Here is a 23,733-nt window from a genome sequence, read left to right as displayed (position 1 = left end):
CCAGGCTCGAGTGCAGTGGCACGAGCTTGGCTCACTGCAACCTCCGGGTTCAAGTGATTCTCCTGCCCCAGCCTCTTGAGTAGCTGGGATTATAGGTGCGCACCACCACACCCAGCTAATTTTCGTATTTTTAGTAGAGACGGAGTTTCACCACGTTGGTCAGGCTGGTCTTGAACTCCTGACTTTGTGATTCGCCTGCCTCGGCCTCCCAAAGTGCTAGGATTACAGGCGTGAGCCATCACACCTGTCCAGGTTTGCCAACTTCTAAACTAGAAAATTCTGGCTGAGGGATGCTTTGCTCAATGCTCCTTTCCATCAGATGCAAAGGACCCCCGTTCTGAGCCTTTAAGGATTTCCAGAACTCCTCAACCTCAACAACTTTTCGAAAGGGGAGGGAAAAAACTTCCATTTGTTTGTAATGTGTTTACCGGGCAGTGCCTCTACCCAAGGCTTGGAGCTCTGTCTATAGTGCTCTTTGTAAAACTGTGAGCCCCAGAAGCTGGGCAGGACCCCTGGTAGAGGTTTGACTCATTTATCGAAATCGGCCTGCCTCTGGAGAGTAGGGAACTTCCCAGGGAATGACCAGCAGTTGGAGGAGACGAGGGCTAGTGGAGTTGCCCCCAACTCCTTGGAACAAGGCCTGGCTCCTCTGCAGATGTCCCTCCCATTAGTGAGGAAGTGTGGATGCTATGCCAATTACACGTTCCGATGATGGCCTCCACAATATCTCTGTCCCACTCCTTATTTCTCCACCCTGTTGAACATGGGCTGGCCTTCGGTGTGTCTAGTAGGATGTGGGGGAAGTGATGCTGTGGGACTTCTCAATGCCAAAAAGACTTGCAACTTCTATCTCATCTCTAGGAACACTCACTCTTGGGACACTCCCTCTTGAAACCCAGCCACCATGCTCTGAGGCGCCGAAGCCACAGGAGAAGCCAGATGCAGGTGCTGTGGTTGAGCAGCCAGCTCAACTCGCAGCCAGCAGCCGGCACCCGCTATGCCTAGGGGAGTGTGCAGCCCTCTTGGGTGTCAGCTGAGCTGGGCTTTCAGATAATGACTCCAGTCCCAGACACCGTCTGCTATAACCACATGAAAGAGCCCACATGAGAACTACCCAGCTGAATCTAGTCAACCCACAGAACCACAAGAGGTAAGATAAATGGCTGTTTCAAGACTTAACTTTGCGATGGTTTGTCACACAGTGAGAGGTCATGAGAACAAGGCAATGGCAGTGTGGGCTGTGATGGGGGTAGGGGATGAGGGTGGCCATCTTGTTAGTCCCAGGTGGGGTTCCATTGCTTTGGTCTGGAAAGCTTCCTCTAGAAGTAGAAGATTTGGACTTTTCCCTTCTGTGCCTTGGTATCTCCTTTTTAGAGGAGAATCACCACCAACTCCCTACCTACAAATTATAAATCAAGAAGGAATTTTTTTTTGAGCCTACAACATGCCAGGTGCTGAGCTCACAGGATTCTTACAACTACCCTTTGAGGTAGACATTATTACTCGCATTAAAGATAAGGAAACAAAGGCTCAGAAAAGTCAGATGACTGGCTCAACTCCTCCAAGAAGCAAGTGGCAATGTCAGGATGTAAACTTAGATCTATTGTTGCATGTTTGAGTATTAATTGAAACTGACAATTTCTATTGCTACTGGGAAAAACACCCTACAAAATAAACATGATAAATAATACTTACATAGTACTTAAATGTTTTAGGCATTGTTTTTAAATCTTAAGTGTCTAAAATATTGTTATTTATATGCTCATGACAGCCCTATGAAGTAGGTATTATCAGTGTCTCCATTTTATAGATGAGGAAACTGATACACACAGAGGTTAAGAAACTTGGCTAAGTGGGCCAGGTGCGGTGGCTTGTGCCTATAATCCCAGGAATTTGGGAGGCCAAGGTGGGCAGACCTGAGGTCAGGTGTTCAAAACCAGCCTGGCCAATGTGGTGAAACCCCCTCTACTAAAAATACAAAAGTTCAAGACCAGCCTGGCCAACATGGTGAAACCCCCTCTACTAAAAATACAAAAATCAGCCAGGCGTGGTGGCACATGCCTGTAGTCCCAGCTACTTGGGAGGCTGAGGGAGGAGAATCACTTGAACTCACGTGGTTGAGGTTGCAGTGAGCCAAGATTGCGCCACTGCACTTCAGCCTGGGTGAAAGAGCAGGAATCCATCTCAAAAAAGAAGGAAAAAAGAAAGAAAGAAAGAAACTTGCCCAAGTTTATACAGTTATTAAATGGTTGCATTAGTCAGGGTAGACTAAGCTATATTACAGTAACAACCCTCTTAAATCTTAATGGCTTAAAACAACAGAGGTTTAATTCACACTCATTAACTATTCAAGACAGGAGGCTCTATTATCTAATCCATACAGTCACTCAGGATCTAGGCTGGTTGTAACAGCCTCACCATTTAGAACATGAAGAAGACAGACACTGAGGAGTCATGTGGGGTTTGTTCCATTGCCTCAGGCTAGGAGTGACCCTTACTTCATCTCACTCACAGCTCGCTGCCCACTACTAGTCACTTGTGACTCAGTGCGAGTTAAGCTTCTGTGTGTGAGGGAAGGAAAAGAGAATGGATGAAGGTGAACATCAGCAGGCTCCACCACAGTAGTTTGAACCAAGACTTGAGCCTAGGCCATGAGGCTTCAGAATCCTTGCTCTGAATCACGCTAAACTGCCTCCGTAAGTCATCTTTTCCTTCATCCAGTGCCTAAGACCATCAGTCCAGTGCCCTCATCCTTCAGAAGAACTTGGGTAAACTTAGAGAACTTGAGTAGAGTGCCACAGTGTGCCCAAGGCCACACACCCTGAGGTTGGCAGCAGGTCCTGGGTTACAGTTATCGTTTCTTGGCTTCCCTAGAAGTGGCAGAAAGGTAAGGTTTTGACATACTCGTTGGATGACCATGGACAGATCACTTAAACTGTCTAAGCATCATTTAAGAATTAAATGAAATAACACCTGTAAAAGTGTCTGCACAGACTTTCTGCTGTTAGTTTTGTTCCTTTCTTCCTGTTGTCACCACACCTCTCTGCCTGTTACCCAGGCCATGCAGACCAGCCAGGCCTTCGACTTACAGTGAGGCTAAGATTCCAAATTCCCATGGCTGGTTTCCATGCCTTCTTCCAGGCCTATGAATACCCCTGTGCTCTGGTTTCTAGCACACTTGCTGGAAGCAATATGCATCCATGCCTTTCCTGCTTCATTACACTTTGGGGAACAACTCCAATCCCTTCTACCCAAGTAGTTCCTTTGAATTTCTCCTTCCTCTGCAAACATCTTCCCAGCTTTACAGAGGAAAGGCTGTGGTGCTTTCCTGACCTCACCCTGAGGATCTCTAAACATCATACTCTACTCCTGCACTATGCCAAAAGACACGGGCGCCTCCCACGTGCCTAATGCAATCATACTGGCAGGACTATCTTTGGCTGAGGTTGCATACCAGGCAGTGGGTTAAGAATTTCAGCTTGATTGTTTTATTTACTCTTATTAAAACTTTTGTAACATTTTAAGATTAGAGACAGGGTCTCACTCTGTTATACCCAGGATGGAGTACAGTGCTGCGATCCCAGCTCACTGTAATCTTGAATCCCTGGCCTCCAGCATCGCCTCTTGATGAGTGGCTAGTGTTAAAATGCACATGCTGAATGAAGAGACCCCCCCAAACAGGCTTTGTGTGAGCAACATGGCTGTTTATTTACCTGGGTGCAGGCAGACTGAGAAGAAAAAGGGCGTCAGTGGAGGGCAGTGGGGTAGGAGTTGGTTTTATAGGTTGGGGCAAATGGTTAGTTAAAGGTGGGAGGGGAAGGGTGTCATGGGATGCATGGTCACAAGGGTATGGGTTATCTTTTACAAACAGGCATGATCATAAGGGTGGGGGTTATCGGTTGCAAGCAGAGTGGAGGGTGAGGTAAATTACATAGTTATAGGGGTGACGGTCTTGAGAAACCCAATGTCCAGGGAGAAATTCCACAAGGCTGTGCAGGAACAATGGTTGCAGGTTGCAGGTTGCAGAGGGAGAGCAATAGTTGAGGCAGGAACAAGTTGTTTCACTTCTTTCTGTGGCCACCTGGTTACTTGTGGCTGCTTCAGACTTTCTGGTTCCTAGAGACCATCCAGAGGTGTACGTGCCGTTTACCAAGGTTAAAATGGCCAAGCCTGGACTTGGAGGCTTAGTAGCTAAGACTTTAGGCACCTCCCACCATGGCTGGATTTTTTTTTTTTTTTTTTTTTTGAGTCGGATTTTCACTCTTGTTACCCAGGCTAGAGTGCAATGGCGCGATCTCGGATCACTGCAACCTCCGCCTCCTGGGTTTAAGCGATTCTCCTGCCTCAGCCTCCTGAGTAGCTGGGATTACAGGTCTGTGAGCCATCATGCATGGCTAATTTTTGTATTTTTGGTAGAGATGGGGTTTCACCATGTTGGCCAGGTTGGTTTCAAACTCCTGACCTTGTGATCCACCCACCTCCGCCTCCCATAGTGCTGGGATTACAACCGTGAGCCTCTACACCCGGCCTGGAAAATTTTTTAATTTAAATTTTTTGTAGAGATGGAGTCTCACTGTGTTGCTCAGGCTGATCTTGAACTCCTGGCCTCAAACAATTCTGCCTTGGCCTCCTGGAGTGTTGAGATTATTGGCATAAACCACTGTGCCCAGCCTGATTTTTACTCTGTTTTGTTGTTAGTGGCTTTTTTTTTTTTTTTTGATGGAGTTTCTCTCGTTGCCCAGGCTAGAGTGCAATGGTGTGATCTCAGCTCACTGCAACCTCCGCCTCCCAGGTTCAAGAGATTCTTCTGCCTCGGCCTCCAGATAGCTGGGATTACAGGCATGCACCACCACATCCGGCTATTTTTTTTTGTATTTTTAGTAGAGACAGGGTTTTTCCATGTTGGTCAGGCTAGTCTCAAACTCCCGATCTCAGGTGATCCACCCACCTTGGTCTCTCAAAGTGCTAGGATTAGAGGTGTGAGCCACCATACCCAGCCTTATTGTTTTTTGGAGATGGAGTTTCACTCTTGTTTCCCAGGCTGGTGTGTAGTGGTGTGATCTTGGCTCACTACAATCTCTACCTCCAGGTTTCAAGTGATTCTTGTGCCTCAGTCTCCCCAGTAGCTGGGATTACAGGCATGTGCCACCACACCTGGCTAATTTTGTATTTTTAATAGGGATGGGTTTCTCCATGTTGGTTAGGCTGGTCTTGAACTCCTGACCTCAAGTGATCCACCTGCCTAGGCCTCCTAAAGCGCTGGGATTACAGGCGTGAACCACCATGCCCGGCCCAATTTACTCTCTGCAACAACTCTCTGAAACAGGTACTATTATCATCCCCTTATTACGGATGAGGAAACTGAGGCTCAGAGAGGTTAAATAACTGGCCCCAAATTACACAGCCGTGTTGCAGAGGAGTTGGCCGTGAATCCAGGCAGCTCTGTCAACCGAAGGCCCTTTTTTACTTAACTCCTACCTGCTCCAGGGCTCACATTCTGATTCTTTTCTTTTGTGTCCTTCTCCTTTCATCATTGTGGAGTCATCAGACCTGGTCAGCAACTTCTAGATGGCAGGGCCATACAAGGCCCAATCTATCATCTGGCAGGAGGCACTTGGTTAAGATTTTCTGAAGACAAAGATGATGACAGTGATCAGATCAAGCTGTTGACCTGGCACTTGATGCTTGTTTAGAAAATCACCACAGAACATGCAGCCCTGGCCTTAGTTTCACCACAGCACATTTTCCATTCTTCATCTTTTCCATAGTGATGTTCCCGATTTCCATTAGGAAGTTTCTCACCAAGGAACTGGGTCAGAAAAGCCAGCGGTTCTTACCCCTGTTTATTTTGCTTCAGGGTTCACCAAGGAGGAGTCTGTGCTGGTCTTTGGCAAATCCCAGGGGAATGTGTAAAAACTAGAGGACATTTCCTCTGCTCAAGCAATGCTCTTATCCTTTTATGCTTCTTCCCTTCCTCTTGAAACAACAACCAAAACTCAAACTCAAAACTCCCCATGATAAAAAAGTATATGAGCTAACCGTGGTGGCATGTGCCTGCAATCCTACCTACTTGGGAGGCTGAGGCAGGAAGATCACTTGAGCCTAGGAAGTTGAGGCTACAGAGTGCTATGACTGTGCCTGTGAATAACCACTGGACTCCAGCCAGAGTGACATATAATGTCACTTTAAAAAAAAGTATGATGGCCAGGCGTGGTGGCTCACATCTGTAATCCCAGCACTTTGGGAGGTTGAGGTGGTCAGATCACTTGAGGTGAGGAGTTCCAGACCATCCTGGCCAACATGGTGAAACCCCGTCTCTACTAAAAAATATATAAAAATTAGCCAGGTGTGGTGGCGGGTGCCCGTAGTCCCAAATACTTGGGAAGCTGAGACAGGAGAATTGCTTGAACCTAGGGGGTGGAGGTTGCAATGAGCTGAGATCATGTCACTGCATTCCAGCATGGGTGACAGAGCAAGACTCTGTCTTAAAAAAATAAAAAATAAAAAATAAATTTCTTCTTAACATAAAATTATTCATCTTTTATAGCAATCCTGGTCAGGTCTATGGGAGCCAAAATATTTTAGCAAGTACTTAAAAATAATGTTTAATGAATGATTTTTTTAAAAAAAATTTAAAAAGATATGATTTTAGGTGCTACTCAACATATTCATTTATAATACATGACATAAAACTGTATGATGTGATTCCGTTTTAAAATTCCTCCTATTTGGAAGTTCTAGCCAGAGCAATCAGACGAGAGAAGGTAAGAAAAGGCATCCAAATAGTTAAGGAAGAAGTCACACTGTTGCTCTTCACTGCTGATATGATTATATACAAAAAAACCTTAAAAGACTCTGCTGAAAGGCTCCGGGAACTGATAAATGACTTAGTAAAATTTCAGCATACAAAATCAATGTACAAAAATCAGCAGCATAGGTATATACCAATAATATTCAATCTGAGAGCCAAATCCAGGACACACTTTCATTTACCATAGCCACAGAAAGAATAAATCACACCATTAAAAAGTGGGCAAAGGACATGAATAGACACTTCTCAAAAAGAAGGCACGCATGTGGCCAACAAACATATGAAGAAAAGCTCAACATCACTGATCATCAGAGAAATAGAAATCAAAACCACATCTCACACTAGTCAGAATGACTATTATTAAAAAGTTAAAAAACAGATGCTGGTGAGGTTGGGGAGAAAAGGAACACTTTTACACTATTGGTGGGAATGTATATTAGTTCAACCATTGTGGAAGACAGTGTGGAGATTCCTCAAAGACCTAGAGGCAGAAATACCATTTGACCCAGCAATTCTATTACTGGGTATATACCCAAAGGAATAGAAATCATTCTATTATAAAGATACATGCACACATATATTAATTGCAGCACTAGTCACAAATAGCAAAGGCATAGAATCAACCTAAATGCCCTTCAATAATAGACTGGTTAAAGAAAATGTGGCACATATACACCATGGAATACTACACAGCCATAAAAAGGAACACGATCATGTCCTTTGAAGGGACATGAATGGAGCTGGAAGCCATTATCCTCAGTAAACTAATGCAGAAACAGAAAACCAAATACCCCACTTTCTCACTTATAAGTGGGAGCTGAATGATGAGAACACATGGACACATGTGGGGAGCAACACACACTGGAGCCTGTTGGAGGGTTGGGGGAGGAAGGAGAGCATTAGGAAGAATAGCTAATGGATACTGGGCTTAATGCCTAGGTTATGGGATGATATGTGCAGCAAACCACCCTGACACACATTTATCTATGTAACAAACCTGTACATTCTGCACATGTACCCCTGAAGGTAAAATAAAAGTTGGAAATTTAACAAAAGCAAGCAAAAAAAAAAAAAAAAAAAAGAAGAAGAAGAAGAAGTTACCTAGGAATACATCTAACCAAGGAGGTGAAAGGTTTCTACAGGAAGAACCACAAAACACTGCTGAAAGAAATCACAGATTTTTCTGATGATACAAACAAATGAAAAAACATTCCATGCTCATGGATTAGAAGAGTCTCTCTCTCTCTCTCTCTCTCTCTCTCTCTCCTCTCTCTCTCTCTCTCTCTATATATATACACACACACACACACACACACACACACATACAATCATACATACATATACGTATCCATATTTTTTTTCTTTGAGATGGAGTCTTGCTCTATTGCCCAGGCTGGAGTGCAGTGGCACCATCTTGCTCACTGCACCTATGCCTCCTGAGTTCAAGTGATTCTCCTGCCTCAGCCTCCCAAGTAGCTGGGACTACAGGCATGCAATAGCATGCCTGGCTACTTTTTGAATTTTTGGTAGACACGGGGTTTCACCATGTTTTTCAGGCTGGTCTTGAACTCCTGACCTCAGGTGATCCACCTGCCTCGGCCTCCCAAAATGTTGGGATTACAGGCATGAGCCACTGTGCCCGGCCAAGAGTCAATATTGTTAAAATGACCAGACAACCCAAAGCAACCTATAGATTCATTGCTATACCTGTCAAACTACCAGTGTCATTTTTCACAGAATTAAAAAAAAATTACTCTGAAATTCACATGGAACCAAAAAAGAGTCCAAATAGACAAAGCAATCCTAACCAAAAAGAACGGAGTTGGAAGCATCACATTACCTGACTTCAAACTATACTATAAGGCTACAGGAACCAAAACAGCATGACACTGGTACAAAAACAGACGCATAGACCAATGGAACAGAATAGAGAACCCAGACATAATGTTGCACACCTACAGCCATCTGATCTTTGACAAAGTTGGGAAAAATAAGCAATGGGGAAAGTATCTATTCAATAATGGAGCTAGGATAGCTAGCTAGCCATATGAAGAAGAATGAAACTGGACCCCTACCTCTTACCATAGACAAAATTTAACTCAAGATGCATTAAATATTTAAGTGTAAGACCCCAAACTATAAAAAATTGACAGGTGGGACCTAGTTCAACTACAGAGCTTGTGTACAGCAAAATAAACTCTCAACAGAGTAAACAGACAACCTACAGAATGGGAGAAAATATTTACAAATTATGCATCTGACAAAGGTCTAATATCCAGAATCTATAAGAAACTTAAACAACTCAACAAGCAAAAAAACAAATAACCCCATTAAAAAGTGAGCAAAGGGCTGGGCGCGGTGGCTCATGCCTGTAATCCCAGCACTTTGGGAGGCTGGGGCCGGCGGATCATGAGGTCAAGAGATTGAGACCATCTTGGCCAACATGGTGAAACCCCGTCTCTACTAAAAAAAATACAAAAATTAGCTGGGCGTGGTGGCACGTGCCTGTAGTCCCAGCTACTTGGGAGGCTGAGGCAGGAGAATTGCTTGAACCCAGGAGGCAGAGATTGCAGTGGGCCAAGATTGTGCCACTGCACTCCAGCCTGGTGCCTGGCGAAAGAGCAAGACTCTGTCTCAAAAAAAAATTAGGCAAAGAACATGAACAGCCACTTCTCAAAAGAAGACATACAAGCAGTCAATAAACATATGAAAAAATGATTAACAACACTAATCATCAGAGAAATGCAAATCAAAACCGCAATGAGATACCATCCCACACCAGTCAACATAGCTATTATTAAAAAGTCAAAAAACAACAGACGCTGGCAAGGCTTTAGAGAAAGCCTTGTTATACGCTGTTGGTGGGAATGTAAATTAGTTCAGCTACTGTAGAAAGCAGTTTGGAGATTTCTCAAAGTACTCAGAATTATTATTGGACCCAGCAATCACATTACTGGGCATATATATATAATTTTCTTACCAAAAAGACATATGTAATCACATGTTCACTACAGCCCTATTCGCCATAGCAAAGACATGGAGTGAACCTAGGTGCCCATCAATGGTGGACTGAATAAAGAAAATGTGGTATATATACCCCATGGAATGCTACACAGCCATAAAAAGGATGAAATCATGTCCTTTGCAGCAACATGGATGCAGCTGGAGGCCATTATCCCAAGTGAACTAACACAGGAACAGAAAACAAAATACCACATGTTCTGACTTGTAAGTGGGAGTTAAAGACTGGGTACTCACAGACATAAAGATGAGAAGAACAGACAATGGGGACTACTAGATGGAGAGGGACAGAGGGGGCAAGGGTTGAAAAACTGTTTGATACTATGCTCACTACCTGGGTGATGGGATCATTTGTAGCTCAAACTTCAGCATCATGCAACAAACCCATACAGCAAACCTGCACATGCACCCCCTAACTCTAAAATAAAGGTTGAAATTATATTTTAAAAATTCCTCCTATTTTATCATACATATATAAGCCCCACTGTGAACAGCCCACTGTGAATAAAGAAGGTGTTCAACAAGAACTGGTAAATTGAGAAAAGATGGAAAGTATCAATTGTTGGCAAGGAGAGGAAGCAAGTGGAACCCCCAGGTACTGCTGATAGGAATAGACATTCATACATTTACTTGGCAAAACTTATTGGCTCTATCTACTAACACTGAACACATGTGGACCTTATGACCCAGAAATTCCATGTCTATGTATAGGCCAAACAGAAATATGTGCATATACTCAAAAAACAACATGTTCTGGTAAGTTTGCAGCAGCTGCGTTCATGATAGTAAAAAACTGGAAACCAAATGTCCATTCGACAATAGAATGGATCAATAAATTGTGATGTGGTCCTTCTGTGGACCACTACCCAACAATAAGGAACTAGCTACAACTACATGCAAGAATATGGGTGAATCTCATATGCAGAATGTGGAGCAAATGAAGATGGAGACACAAATACTGGTTATTTTAAGTTTTCATTTATGTAAAAACTCATCCACACCAGTAGAAGTCAGGACAATGTTTACTTTTGCAGGGCATGGGGATAATAACGAGCTGAGGCCCCCAGCCTCCTGAGTAGATGGGACTACAGGCACATGCCACCATGCCTGGCTTGTTTTTGTTTTTGTTTTGGAGAGACAGGGTTTCACCATGTTGCCTAGGCTGGTCTCGAACTCCTGTGCTCAAGTGATCCTCCTGCATCAGCATCCCGAAGTGTTGAGATTACAGGTGTGAGTCACTGTGTCTGGCAGTGTTCTTCTTGGTCTGGGAGCTGGCTATATGGTGTGGTCCATTTGTAGATATTTATCTAGTTTACCTACTTTTTTGCATGTATATTTCAAAAACATATTTGTAAAAAACCATTCTTCTACTGACGACTTGGTGGAGAAAATCTCAGCTTGGGTCTAGCTTAACTTGAATGCTTCTTTTAGATTGTTTCACTTTCTTAACTTGGGGAGAGCGTGCCAGCTTCAGAAGCTTCAGCAGGCAACGGTATCCAGCTCGAATCAAATAACATTGTGTTTTTCATTGTGTTTATTTTCATCGTTACCATCTATACTGGATTTCCATTTATGGTAGTGATATACAGTTTCTTTTAAAAATGATCATAAGAAAAAAAAAAAAAGAGTGAATTGCCTTACTTTAAAAAAGTTATGTAAATAATAGTACAGGTGGTACCTAGTTACGGTAAACCATGTAAGGGTGGGGTTTATGAAACACAGTTGAGATGGAAAATGTCAGGGATTAAGGGGAAGGGAGAAAACCAGTCTTAGCCTGTCCCCATCTCTCAACCAGTCCTCACTGTTGGGCACAGACAGGCTGACAAGCCTAAGGATATACCTTTACAGAGGACTCATGAGAAATCTAAAGTGAGGAATGCTCTAGGAACAATGGGATGGGCAAAGCAAGAGACAAGGAGAGAAAAACCTGGATTCCCTCAACAAATATTCTTTGAGCATCTGTGTGCAGGCACTGTTCTAGCCCTGGGCCTACAGTAACAAACAAGCTGCTTGAGTCCTAGGCCAGCCAGTAACCAGCTCTGGGTTCTGGTCTGAGTACCGCTACTTCTCCTAGGCTTCCATAGGTTGAGGATGCTTTGTGATTCAAGCCTCCGTAGCAGCTGGCCTTTATGGCGTGGGATTCTGAGTGAGGCTCAGGAGAGGTTGGGAAAGGCCTTAAAAAGATGGGGTTTCTAAATCACACTGCCATGGGTGTACTTATGCAACAATCTTACCTGTTCTTCACATGTACCCCAAAACCTAAAATGCAATAAAAAAATTAAAAAAAAATAAAAAAGATGGGGTTACTTTGTTATGAGTTTGTGTGTATTTAGGGTGGAGAAAGTTCAAATTGGCCATTAACCTGGGAACTACGAGAGAAGAATTGGGTGTAGCCTTCAGGCTCATTAGAAAGAGAAATCTCATTGCGTACTTTGCATTTGTCAAGTCAGCGTCACTTTGACTGCTCATCTCCACTGCTCTTAGCTAAAAGATCAAGAACTTTAAAAGGAGGTGGAAAGAGAATGAATCTCAAAAGATAAGTGAGGAGCTGGACGTGAATGAATGAATGTCACTCTTAGCCTCTTAATAGACTAATCGCAGCCTTTCATCCCCAGCTGCTGGGCATTGCAATTAAGACAGAAAGAGAATGAGGGGCCCTGCCAGCAATATTTTGAGAGATTGTATTTTTCATTCACTCAACAAATATTTATTGAGTGCCTACCAGGTGCCAGGTCATATTTAGACCTGTGGGCTGTCCAATTTGGTAGCTACCTAGCCACACATGGCTATCAAGCATTGAATTTTGGCTACTTCAAACCAAAATGTGCTGTATAGCAAACGCATTAGAACTTGAGGATTTAGGCCGGGCGCAGTGGCTCACGCCTTTAATCCCAGCACTTTGGGAGGCTGAGGCAGGCAGATCACGAGGTCAGGAGTTCAGGACCAGCCTGGCCAACATGGTGAAACCCTGTCTCTACTAAAAATACAAAAATTAACTGGACATGGTGGCTTGTGCCTGTAATCCCAGCTACTTGGGAGGCTGAGGCAGGAGAATTGCTTGAACTGGGACCCAGCAGGCGCAGGTTGCAATGAGCTGAGATCGTGCCACTGCACTCCAGCCTGGCTACAGAGCGAGACTGTCTCCAAAAAAAAAAAAAAAAAAGAACTTGAAGATTTAGTATAGGAAAAGGAATGTTAAATCTCTCATTAATTTTCGTGTTGATTACACATTGAAACGATAGTATTTTGGATATACTGCTGAATTAAGTATATTATTAAAATAAATGTCACCTATTTCTTTTTACTATATTTTAATATGGCTACTAGGAAATTTGCAGTTGCACATGTTTTCACATTTGCGGTTTGCAGATTTCTATTGGACGGCACTGTGCTAGACCCTGTCCCTACTCTGTAGGGGGGAGGGCAACAGAAACATGTTACAAAAGCAGGCACAAGATATCAGGAAGCATGAAGGTGAAATGACCACGACCCTCCCTGTGTCTTTGTCTTTTTACTTTTTTCAGGCTAGCTCTCTACATAGTGTTAATGAGTTCCAGAGGTCCAACTCTGTCCATCTCTTCCTCTGCTCAAACATGGATGCTGTATGTCTACTGCTCAGCATATTAAGCCAAACTTCCACACGGTCAACTGGGGTTCCTGCCTCCAGAATTGCTCTCTGCCAGCATCCTGCACTCTGGCTTAGGTGGACTCACTTTCTGATCCCCAACCTATTTTCCCATTTCTCTGTGTGTGTGGTATTTTTTTCTTTTTTTTGAGACGGAGTCTCACTTCAGAGGTTGCAGTGAGCCGAGATCGTGCCACTGCACTCCAGCTTGGCGACAGAGCAAGACTCCGTATCAAAAAAAAAAAAAAAAAAGAAAGAAAGAAAGAAAGAAAAAGAAAAGAAAAAAGAAAGAAAGAGCCAGAGTGGCAGGGTCGAGGGGCACTGAGGTTAGGGAGATTAAACCTGGGCTGGAGGCAGCTTAATGACCCATCTCTCACCAAGAGAATCTCTCTGACAGGGGTCTTTGTTAGGGTCACAACCCAGGGGATGGTTGATGATTAAGGCTTTGTCCAGCCTGGAATGATGGGGGTTGGGGGCAGCTTGGGTAGATGGCTCAGTAAATGAAACAGAACAATGGAAGGAGGCCATCGTTGTCCATCTGTATTATTGAAGACAGCCATAAATGGCCTTACCCCAGAGCGCGCTTCACACCTGGAAGGCTGGTCTGACCTCTCCAAGACCCCTGCAGCAGGGATTCTGGGATCTGTCCGGCAATAAAGCCTCGGAATTTGTAGGCGGGGACCGAGCGCTAAGGGATTATTTTAGCGGGCAGAAGCGGAAGCGGGGTCTGGGGCAGAGAAAGGAAGCAGTATTTGTGGGGCATTGCACTTCGGGTTCTCATAGGTTGTAGTCACGAGCTCCCAGCTTTGCTTTGGAAAACTGCAATAGTTACTAAGAACATTCGGGGCTGTTTGGGTCTAGCGTGGTCAGACAGGTCCGAAACGCCGCAGGACCCACCCAACACCAAGCCATTGTTCCGAGCCACGTGCTAGTGGCGGGTGATACCCCAGTATGGAGTTGGTGTGAGCCGACTGAAATTTACTTGAAGGTCAAAACGGTGCCTTATGTCCTTTGTGTTCCCCAGCCGTTAGCCGAGTGCCGGCCACATGGGAAGCGCACAAACGAAGTCCTTGCGAACTGAACTGAGGGCAGACAAAAGCACGCTCCCTTCTCCACCGCCACGCCGGTCCTACCCAAACCCGCGAGTTATCCGTATTCTCCTCCAGGAGTCAGAGAGGCAGGGCCAGAAGAGGGAGGAGGGACGTGACCCGGGAAGAGCAGGGGACCCCCTAGAGCCCGCAGGCGAGGCGGGGTGGGCGAACGGACTTGCGCGCACGCACTTTCCCGCGCGCGGGAATGTCGGGGGAAGGAGGTGGTCTCCAAAAGAGGGAGGGGAGAAGGCAGGGGGCGGGGAGAAGCCGGCCTTTTAAGACTCCGCTGCGGCGGCGAGGGACTAGGAAGAAGTCGAGGAGGCGGCTCCCGCGCTTGCAGAACCGTGCCACCTGCCCGCTCGCTCGCTCGCCGCGCCGCGCTGCCGATCGCCAGCATGCTTCCGAGACTGGGCGGCCCCGCGCTGTCGCTGCCACCGCTGCTGCCGCTGCTGCTGCTGCTGCTGGGTGCGAGTGGCGGCGGCGGCGGGGCGAGCGCCGAGGTGCTGTTCCGCTGCCCACCCTGCACGCCCGAGCGCCTGGCAGCCTGCGGACCCCCGCCGGTCGCGCCGTCCGCCTCGGTGGCGGGAACCACCCCCGTGCCTTGCGCGGAGCTCGTCCGGGAGCCGGGCTGCGGCTGCTGCTCGGTGTGCGCCCGGCTGGAGGGCGAGGCGTGCGGCGTCTACACCCCGCGCTGCGGCCAGGGGCTGCGCTGCTATCCCCGCCCAGGCTCCGAGCTGCCCCTGCAGGCGCTGGTCATGGGCGCGGGCACTTGTCAGAAGCTCCGGGACGCCGAGAACGGCGTCAGCCCAGAGCAGGTTGCAGGTAACGTGGGCTGGGACAAAGAGTTGGGAGAAACTTGGAGGGTAGCGCGGAGCCCGGCGGGCGGCCGTGATGCCGGGGAGAAGCGTGCGGCAGGACCTCACCGACTGTTGTAGGGGAGGCAGAGCGGAGACCTTGCACCAGATCTATGGGGACTGTGGCGAGCGGGACCCGAAAGTCAGGCCCGGGGAGGGGACCTGGAGTTAGAGCAAGTGGAAGAGCCCTGGAGACTGATTTGGTGGGGATGAGTGGGGAGAGGAAAGACATCCCTGCTGCCATAGTCTTACCCGCGTGGAACCGACCCTGACTTCTATTCTGGAGGAGGGATTTGCTGAGAAGGAGGATGGTGGTCAGATCCGTGGGAGTAGGAAGTCGAAGCTTATTTGGGGCACTGCTTGAGGTTCTAGGGGTCCTGGTGGGATCGCTACTGGGAGGCGGAGGCTGCCGGGCGCCGATGACGCCAGGAACCTTGGAAGAGGAGAGGGAGCTGGGAGGAAGCACCGGCTTCCCAAGGGACCCTTTCTTCTACTGGGGTTGTGAGGTGGCAAGAAAGGACTTTGTAGGGTGAGTGGCTTAGGAGAAAAAACGAACACTACTATTTCTCCCTAGGGAACGAGCAGGGCCCTTGCTACCACGTCGAATGGAAAAATAAAAGGGGGAGGCATTTGGTAGGCGAGGGGTCTCCTAACAGCTGAATCCATGTAACTTAAGCCCGATCGCCGGCTGCAGTCCCGGGACGGCGACAGCCTGGCTGTGCAGTTTCGTATCTGGGCCCCAGGTCGAAAGGCGGGAGAAATGTTACCACCCCCCACCCCTGCCCCCACCCCTTCCTGTAGGATACAATGGGGACTCGGCATTCTTTGTTCAGGGGCCCTCATCCCTCCCAAAAAGTTATTTGAGGGACACAACCAGGCTCTAAAGGAGCTCACCTTTTTTTTTTTTTTTTAAATTACAAAAGCCTCCTGCCCGAGTGGTGGGAGGAAGCTGTAATTTTTTTCTTTCTTCTTGGAGACAGTGGTGAAATGTGTCCACTGCCTGCTGCCGTTGTTTAAAAAGCAAGTGAGTCTAAGTTTCTCAAACTTGAAAAAGTGAGAACAAGAATGCTTGCTTTTCAGCTTCTGAGTTCTTTGTAAGCCCCCCACCCCCCATATCCCCCGTCTCCTGGCCTGCATTGTTTTTTCCCTGTTCTCCTTGAGAATGGAATTAGGGGTCAGAGTTGAACTCTTTCTTCTGTTTCTCTGGCACATTTTGCTCTGGAGTACAGAGCAAGTTAGGGCTTCCTCCGAAGGGAGCCCCTCAGTCCCTTTCTTCTCTCTCGGCTTGCTTCCTTCTCTAGCCGGCCTGGAAGTTAACCCTTTCCTCCTGCTTCTCTTAGAAAGTAACAAGAAAAGGAAAGAGGCCCGACCAAGTCTTTTCACTGCGCGGTGCCCGTCCGCCCATCCTGCGTTCCTCCTCATCACCCCTCTGAGGTCCTACTGGGGAGGTGCTGTGCGGTTTCTGAGCTGAACTCTGACTAACTAAACATCTTCCTCAGCAGGGTGAACTTGCTGCAAGGCGTCTAAGTTCACAGAATGGTTTGGCTGCTGACTGTTTTAATAAAGTGTGTGATGCCTTTCTTTCCTCAACATTTTACTATTTTTTTTTTCCTGCCCTTTGTTCGTCTCACTCTAAGCCTGAAAACCAATTTTCCTACTTCCCAAATCCTTGAAGCCGGTTAGGATCTTTAGCCAGGAACAGATGCAGCAGATTTTCTCCCATTCATTTTTCCCAGGAGCCTGAAGGGGGGGTGGGGGGAGTTGTCAGGGGAGGCCAGGGACAATGGGGTGAGTTCATGGGAAGAATGTCACTCTGGATTTTCTGCCTGCTTATGGGACTCCCTTCCGCCAGCTTGCCCCAGCTGCCTTCTCCTCCCCAGTGCCCAGACGCCTTCCGCATTTTTCTTTTGTTCACCAGCCTGGGAAGAGGGGATTTTCAGCCGGGTTGGAAGATGGGGGGCGGGGCTGGAAGCTGAGTGGGCTCACTCAAAAGAAGTGACCGACGTCGGGGTGCCTGAGAAAGAGTCAGACTGGAGGAGGGGAGCACTTTGGGAAGGAGCCTGGGCTTGCAAGGGTGCAGGAGAAAAAGGGGTCAAGGTTGGAGGCTTTTGTGCGGGAGAGGGTCTTAGGCTGGGGCAGAGACTGGGGTCACTGGATGGAGAGTGCTGGGTCTGAGTTGGGTGGGGTCTGCCCCAGACAGAGATCTTAGCACTGAATCCTTTGCCTCCCACTCCATCTCCCAGCCCCTCTTCTCTTCCCTCCGAAGAATGAGCACCCCTCTCCAGCCTGCATTCCTCTTTGAGCAGGTTGCTTTTGAGAATTTTAAACATACCCTCTTATTTCGAGGCAGCGAACCTCAGCAGTTCCGGCTTTGCTGTTAGCTCTTTTGTCTCTGTTCCCGGGACTCAGGGGCAGTGTCGCTGGCTTCCTGGGGATGGCAGGGATGCAGGGGTGGGGGTGGGCACATCAGTGGGTGGAAGGAGTGGGTGGTGGTGAGCCTCTATCCCACGGGGACGATGGGCTGGGACTTGTTGGTTCAAAGAAACTGAGAAATCAGACTTGGGGGAAGGGGTGGATGAAAAACCGAAAGGAGACCCTGAGATCTGCTTGAAGTTGGGACTCTAAAAGCGTGTGTGTGTTTGGTGGTAGAGTGGACGGAAGTGCCTAGAAATGTCAGGGGCCAAGGAGGGAGCAGGCTTGGGCCAGGCCAGGCCCTTTCAAAATTCAGGCAGGGCTGGACCGGCTCCCCCTCAGTATCTCCCCAGCCTCCTTCCCTACCATGCACAAAGCAGAGGATTATACTGAGGGGCGGGGCCCGCTGCACGTATAAAGGTGCTATAGAAATGTGTAGTCATTCAAAGTCCCAGGACAGATGGGCGGGCCTGGGGAGGCTCTGCATCTGCAGTTGCCAGGGAAGAATAAAGGGGGGAAGAGGCCAGCACTGATTTACAGTGGTTCAGTGCAGCCTCAAAAAAAAAAAGCGGGTTGGGGGGGGAAGCAACGGGACTTCTGGCTCAGTACTGCTTTGCATCTCGTCTTGCATAAATTTGCATACTGAGTTCAAAGTCGTAAAATAGACCAGGGAAATGAGTGGGATCTACTGTCACTGATTGTTAACACCACTACCTTCCACCTCCCCTCCCCCTATCTGGACAGAGCTCCCAGAACTAGTTCTGCTAAGCAGCGCCACCGCCTGAGTCACCAGTCACCACTGTTCGTGGAAGGAGGAGATGGGGAAGCGCCTGTCTAGGAGACCAAGCAGGGTGTGGCAGTGTGCACCCGGGCCCTGGAGGGGGCCTCTCTGAAGGGGTGGGCTGGAGTTTGAGAAAGCTGCAGAATCCGGGTCTTCTTTGTTTGAAATTTCCCTACTCAGCTTCCACATATGCCCAAATCATTTGCTGCCATAGGTCCCTTTGTGTAAAGGTGGTAAAGACCCACTTCTTTAAACAAGATATTTGAGGGTGGTTTGAGAACAGAAAAATTCTATGTAACAATGTTAAGGAATCTGAGAAAAATGAGGCACAGGAATCTCTGGGTTAGAATAGGTGGTAGAGCCTAGAAGGAGAGGATAACTTATCTGTTGTATTCCTGAGGGTCTGTCTACATCGGGGCTTTTGGTCAAGTGGACTATTGAGTTTCCTGTCAGGCAGAGGGAAGAGAGAGGCTTAGATGGTTCTCATTGCTGGCCTACTTCAGGACTGAACTTTAAGACTTTCAGGCAAATCGTTCCTTCAGGCTTGGGGGCCAGGTGTGGTGGTTCACGTCTGTAATCCCAGCACTTTGAGAGGTTAAGGCGGGTGGATCACTTGAGGTCAGGAGTTCCAGACCAGCCTGACCAACATGGAGAAACACCATCTCTACTAAAAATACAAAATTAGCCAGGTGTGGTGGGGCATGCGGCATGCCTGTGATCCCAGCTGCTCAGGAGGCTGAGGCAGGAGAATCACTTCAACTCGGGAGGTGGAGGTTGCAGTGAACCGAGATCACACCACTGCACTCCAGCCTGGGCAACAAGAACAAAACTCCGTCTCAAAAAAAAAAAAAAAAATGCCATGGGTTTCCTGAAAGCGGGAGCGTATCCATTCCCTCATTATCTGACCTTTGAGGGCTGACTTGAGAGAACTGTTCCTGGCCCAATCATCAGGTGGCTTCCAGTTGGTTCTCAGCTGGGCTGCTCACCGCCATAGAAAATGGGAGGTACAACTGTTCAATTTTTTTTTTTTTTTTGAGACGGAGTCTTGCTCTGTTGCCCAGGCTGGAGTGCAGTGGTGCGATCTCGGCTCACTGCAACCTCTGCCTCCTGGGTTCAAGCAATTCTCCTTCCTCAGCCTTCCGAGTAGCAGGGAATTCAGGTGCGCACCACCACACCCGGCTAATAATTTTGTAGTTTTAGTAGAGGCGGGGTTTCACCATGTTGGCCAGGCTGGTCTCAAACTCCTGACCTCAAGTGTTCCTCCCGCCTTGGCCTCCCAAAGTGCTGGGATTACAGGGATGAGCCACCGTGCTCAGCCACAACTGCTCGATTTTTCTGTGAGGAAGTTCTGAAAATTCTGCAGCAAAGGGAATGGAGAACAGGTAAATATCTACGATGCCTGGCAGGATAGGGCAGGGGGCTGCTGAAAGGAATGAGGGAGGAGCAGAACAGAAAGGGGCTGTGAGGCCACGTACACATCTGGCTTTGTTGTTGGTCCTTCCCACATTCTAGAACACTCTCCAAAAGAATAAGGCTTAGTTTTTTTTTTTTTTTTATTTGAGACTGTGTATCTGGGAATTGTTATTTTTATTAGTATTAATATATTCATTTATTTATTTTGAGATGGGGTTTTACTCTGTCACCCAGGCTGGAGTGCAGTGGTGCAATCTTGGCTCACTACAACCTCTGCCTCCTGGGTTCAAGTGATTCTCCTGCCTCAGCCTTCCCAGTAGCTGGGATTACAGATGCCTGCCACCATTCCTGGCTAATTTTTGTATTTTTAATAGACATGGGGTTTCACCACGTTGGCCAGGCTAGTCTTGGAACTCCTGACCTCAGGCATCTCAAAGTGTTGGGATTACAGGCCTGAGCCACCAAGCCCGGCCTATTTTTATTTCTTAAGTAACTCAGAATCCAGGGAGTGCATTTTGTCTCAGCCTTTCTCTGTGTTCCTGACTCCCTCTCCTGCCTTCTCCACCCTGTCCTCTTGGTCCCTGCAAACCATTCTTTCCTTTCCCTTCCATGCCTTTCCTACTCCGGCTCAGCTAGAACACCTGACTGCTTGCTAGGTAGGTGGGCGGGGCTCAAAAATGGCGTGGAAAATACAGTGGTCTCAGCCTTCCTCAGAGATCCATCCAATCAGAGGGACACTATGTAGGTGACTGGAGACTATAATGCTTGAAAAAACTGGAATCCTTAAATGAGGAGGGTGGTTGACTGGGCTTTGAGGGAAATGACATCTATAGGCCAGGGAATGGTGATTCTCTCCTAGGGGGGTTAGCACTAGTGCTGCTCCTGCTGAAACCAAGGTATAGAAGAGGGAGATGACGTTTCAATTCATCAGGGAAGCTGGTGACCTGGTTGGCGATATTCTAGACCCCTCTGCTTCTCCTGTCTCTGGCCAGCATTTCTCTGAGATGGCAGGCAGCCCCCAGGAGATTAGTGGTGCTTGCATCTGTCCTCACCCTATTATGAACCAGCTTCTGCGCCTGCTTTGTCTCCTGTCTTCCGCCTCCCTGCGAGGGAGGCTTTCCTACCTCCGTTTCACAGGTGTGGACACTGAGTGAGTCAGCAGTAAGAAAGTGCCGAGAGGCTCACCTGGGTACCTTCCCACTGCACCCCTCTACCTCCGTGGCCAGGCAAGGAGTTGTGCTGTTGGCAGAGAAAAGCATTTGACCCTATCAGCCAGAAGTTTTGTTCCTGGACACCTGACATGTGCATGTGATGTATGGGGCACTTATACCTCACAATTGTAAGTAGCCAGCATACAGAGGTCAGTTAAGAGGGACAAAAGGGTCACAGGGTGGGCCTCTTGAGAGAAGAGCTGGCCGGTAGCAGATGATGGTGCGGGCAGCCTGGCCTTTGCTGTCATATTGACCTGGGTTCCAGTACAGACATGTCTGTCTCTCTCTCATTCTCTCTTTTTTTGAGATGGAGTCTCACTCTGTTGCCCAGGCTGGAATGCAGTGGCATGATTTCAGCTCATTGCAACTTCTGCCTCCTGGGTTCAAGTGATTCTCCTGCCTCAGCCCCCTAGTAGATGGAATTAGAGGCATATGCCACCATGCCTGGCTAATTTTTGTATTTTTAGTAGAAACAGAGTTTCTCCATGTTGGTCAGGTTGGTCTCGAACTCCCAACCTCAGGTAATCCACCCACCTCAGCCTCCCAAAGTGCTGGGATTATAAGCGTGAGCCACCGTGCTTGGCCAGACCCGTCTCTTAATACTAGAGTAGTTAGCCAGGCTCTTCCGCCAATGCTAGTTCCCTGTTGGTAAAATAGCAATGATTTTACCTCTTTCCCAGGGTGTATGTTAGTGCAGCTGTGATGATGGCAAGTACCTGGCACATAGTAGGTTCTTGTACATGTTAACTGCCTTAATAATCTTGGCAAGTGATATCTTCTCCTTGACAGTTAGCTGGCCTTTAAATGAAGGCCAAACTGGAATGGTCAGGCAAGCCACTCTTTTCTGGAGGTTCAAATCCCAGGTGGTCTACCACATACTAATCATCCAAGGTAAGAGATTTCTTCTTGCTAAGCCTCAGTTTTCTTATTTATAAATCAGAAATTGATAGTACTTCACTGGGTCAACTACGCAGACGTTTGTAAAGATATGAACTACGTGTAAAACCTAAGCTCTTGCATTTTGGTAATGATTTACTTGGTTTCTTTCTCTTCACCTGTGAATGAAATATCCATACCTCTCCAACCTGCTTTACAGGGCTGTAGCGAGGCTGTTTATGGAAAGGGCAATAAAACTCTACTTTTTATTATTTATTTATTTATTTTTTTTTAGAGACAGGGTTTCACCATGTTGACCAGGCTGGTCTCGAACTCCTGACCTCAAGCAATCCACCCACCTCGGCCTCCCAAAGTGCTGGGATTACAGGTGTGAGCCACTGCGCCCGGCCAAAACTGTACTTTACATGCAACATAAATGCAGTTGACAGTGCATAAATGGTTGGAGGCCAGCAGGCTTGCATTTCTTTTTCTTTGAGACGGAGTCTTGCTCTGTTGCCTGGGCTGAAGTGATCTTGGCTCCCTGCAACCTCTGCCTCCTAAGTTCAAGCGATTCTCCTGCCTCAGCCTCCCGAGTAGCTGGGATTACAGGTGCCTGCCACCACTCCCCACCAGTAGAGACGGGGTTTCACCATGTTGGCCAGGCTGGTCTCGAACTCCTGACCTCATGATCCACCTGCCTCGGTCTCCCAAAGTGCTGGGGTTACAGGTGTGAGTCACTGTGCCCGGCCAGGCTTGCATTTTTAATGGATTAGTTAGGCAGTGCTCTTTGGGGCCCATGTCCTAACATCTAGGGCTGACTGTTTTTGGTATGGGAGCTTCCCTCTGCAGTGTCTAGAATGGGGGTGGGAGGGACTATGGGGGAATAGAGGTGGCCCCAGAGCTTGTACACCTGGGTTCTCATGCTGACCTTGCTTCTCATAAGCAGGTAACACAGGGCTGAGTTCCTCCTTGACTAGGCCAGCCAACCTGGAAGACCTAGCCTTCTGACTGTCAGTCTCTAGAGCTCTGGAGAATCTGTGAGGCCACATCTTCGGGTGGGGGAAGGTCCTCTGTATAGATGGCCTTCCAGGGGACGTCTACAAGGATCCAGACTGTAGAATAATAGTATTAAGTATTAACTAATCCAGGTGGTCCTAGCACATTTAGCACATCTGGCATGCTCAAGGGTGTGCAATTGTGCAGTCATCAAAGCCATTGAGGACCCCCTATGCGACCCATTTCCTGCACCAGGAAAATGGTCCTTTCACATCTCTGAACCTGGGATGCCAGAATGCACTGAACTTGATCCTGGCAAAGAAATTGGAAGCTCTTTCCACAAAAGTGATATTTTCTTGCTACATTATCTCTAGAGGTTTCTCCTGAGTTGGGGAGGCAGCATCCCATTTTGCAAGGGGCTGATGGATTTTCCATAGGAATGCTGGGTTAGGGGAGTGTCTTCTGAGTACTGGGGTTCTACGTAATATCTGATTCTATCTGTGGTACCAAAAAGCCCTCTGAATGGCAGCCTGTCTGTGCACAATGATGCAGAAGACTTTCTTTTCCAGCATCGAATGAGGCAAGGCCCCAGGAAAGCAGAGAAGGAGGATGCTTGAGTCTCTGAGGGTCAGAATATACTTA

At 47.5% G+C, this 23,733-nt stretch overlaps 1 protein-coding gene across 6 annotated transcripts in view; it reads left to right on the top strand.

The window, feature by feature from the left end:
- The first annotated feature begins 996 nt into the window (after positions 1–996).
- Positions 997–23,733, top strand: part of IGFBP2 (insulin like growth factor binding protein 2) — a 42,333-nt gene continuing 19,596 nt past the window's right edge. Inside the window, exons 1-3 of one of the 6 annotated variants that reach the window (XM_064373006.1) lie at positions 21,305–21,347; positions 22,009–22,110; positions 22,391–22,483. In XM_064373006.1, coding sequence (XP_064229076.1) covers positions 21,320–21,347; positions 22,009–22,110; positions 22,391–22,483 — 223 coding nt within the window. In that variant the 5' untranslated portion in view covers positions 21,305–21,319. Of the gene's footprint in view, positions 1,151–14,852; positions 15,371–15,614; positions 15,932–17,481; positions 17,500–21,304; positions 21,348–22,008; positions 22,111–22,390; positions 22,484–23,733 lie in introns of those variants that run through there. The other 5 variants (XM_021666871.2, XM_021666866.2, XM_021666874.2 and 2 more) reach the window with 5 other exon arrangements.

This window comes from Aotus nancymaae, unplaced genomic scaffold, assembly GCF_030222135.1.
Source record: "Aotus nancymaae isolate 86718 unplaced genomic scaffold, 86718_ANA_hifiasm-v0.15.2.pri h1tg000008l, whole genome shotgun sequence".
In the NCBI taxonomy this organism is placed as follows: Eukaryota; Metazoa; Chordata; class Mammalia; order Primates; family Aotidae; genus Aotus; species Aotus nancymaae.
The sequence above is the reverse complement of the archived record's forward strand: the minus strand, read 5'-3'. Positions and strand labels throughout refer to the sequence as shown.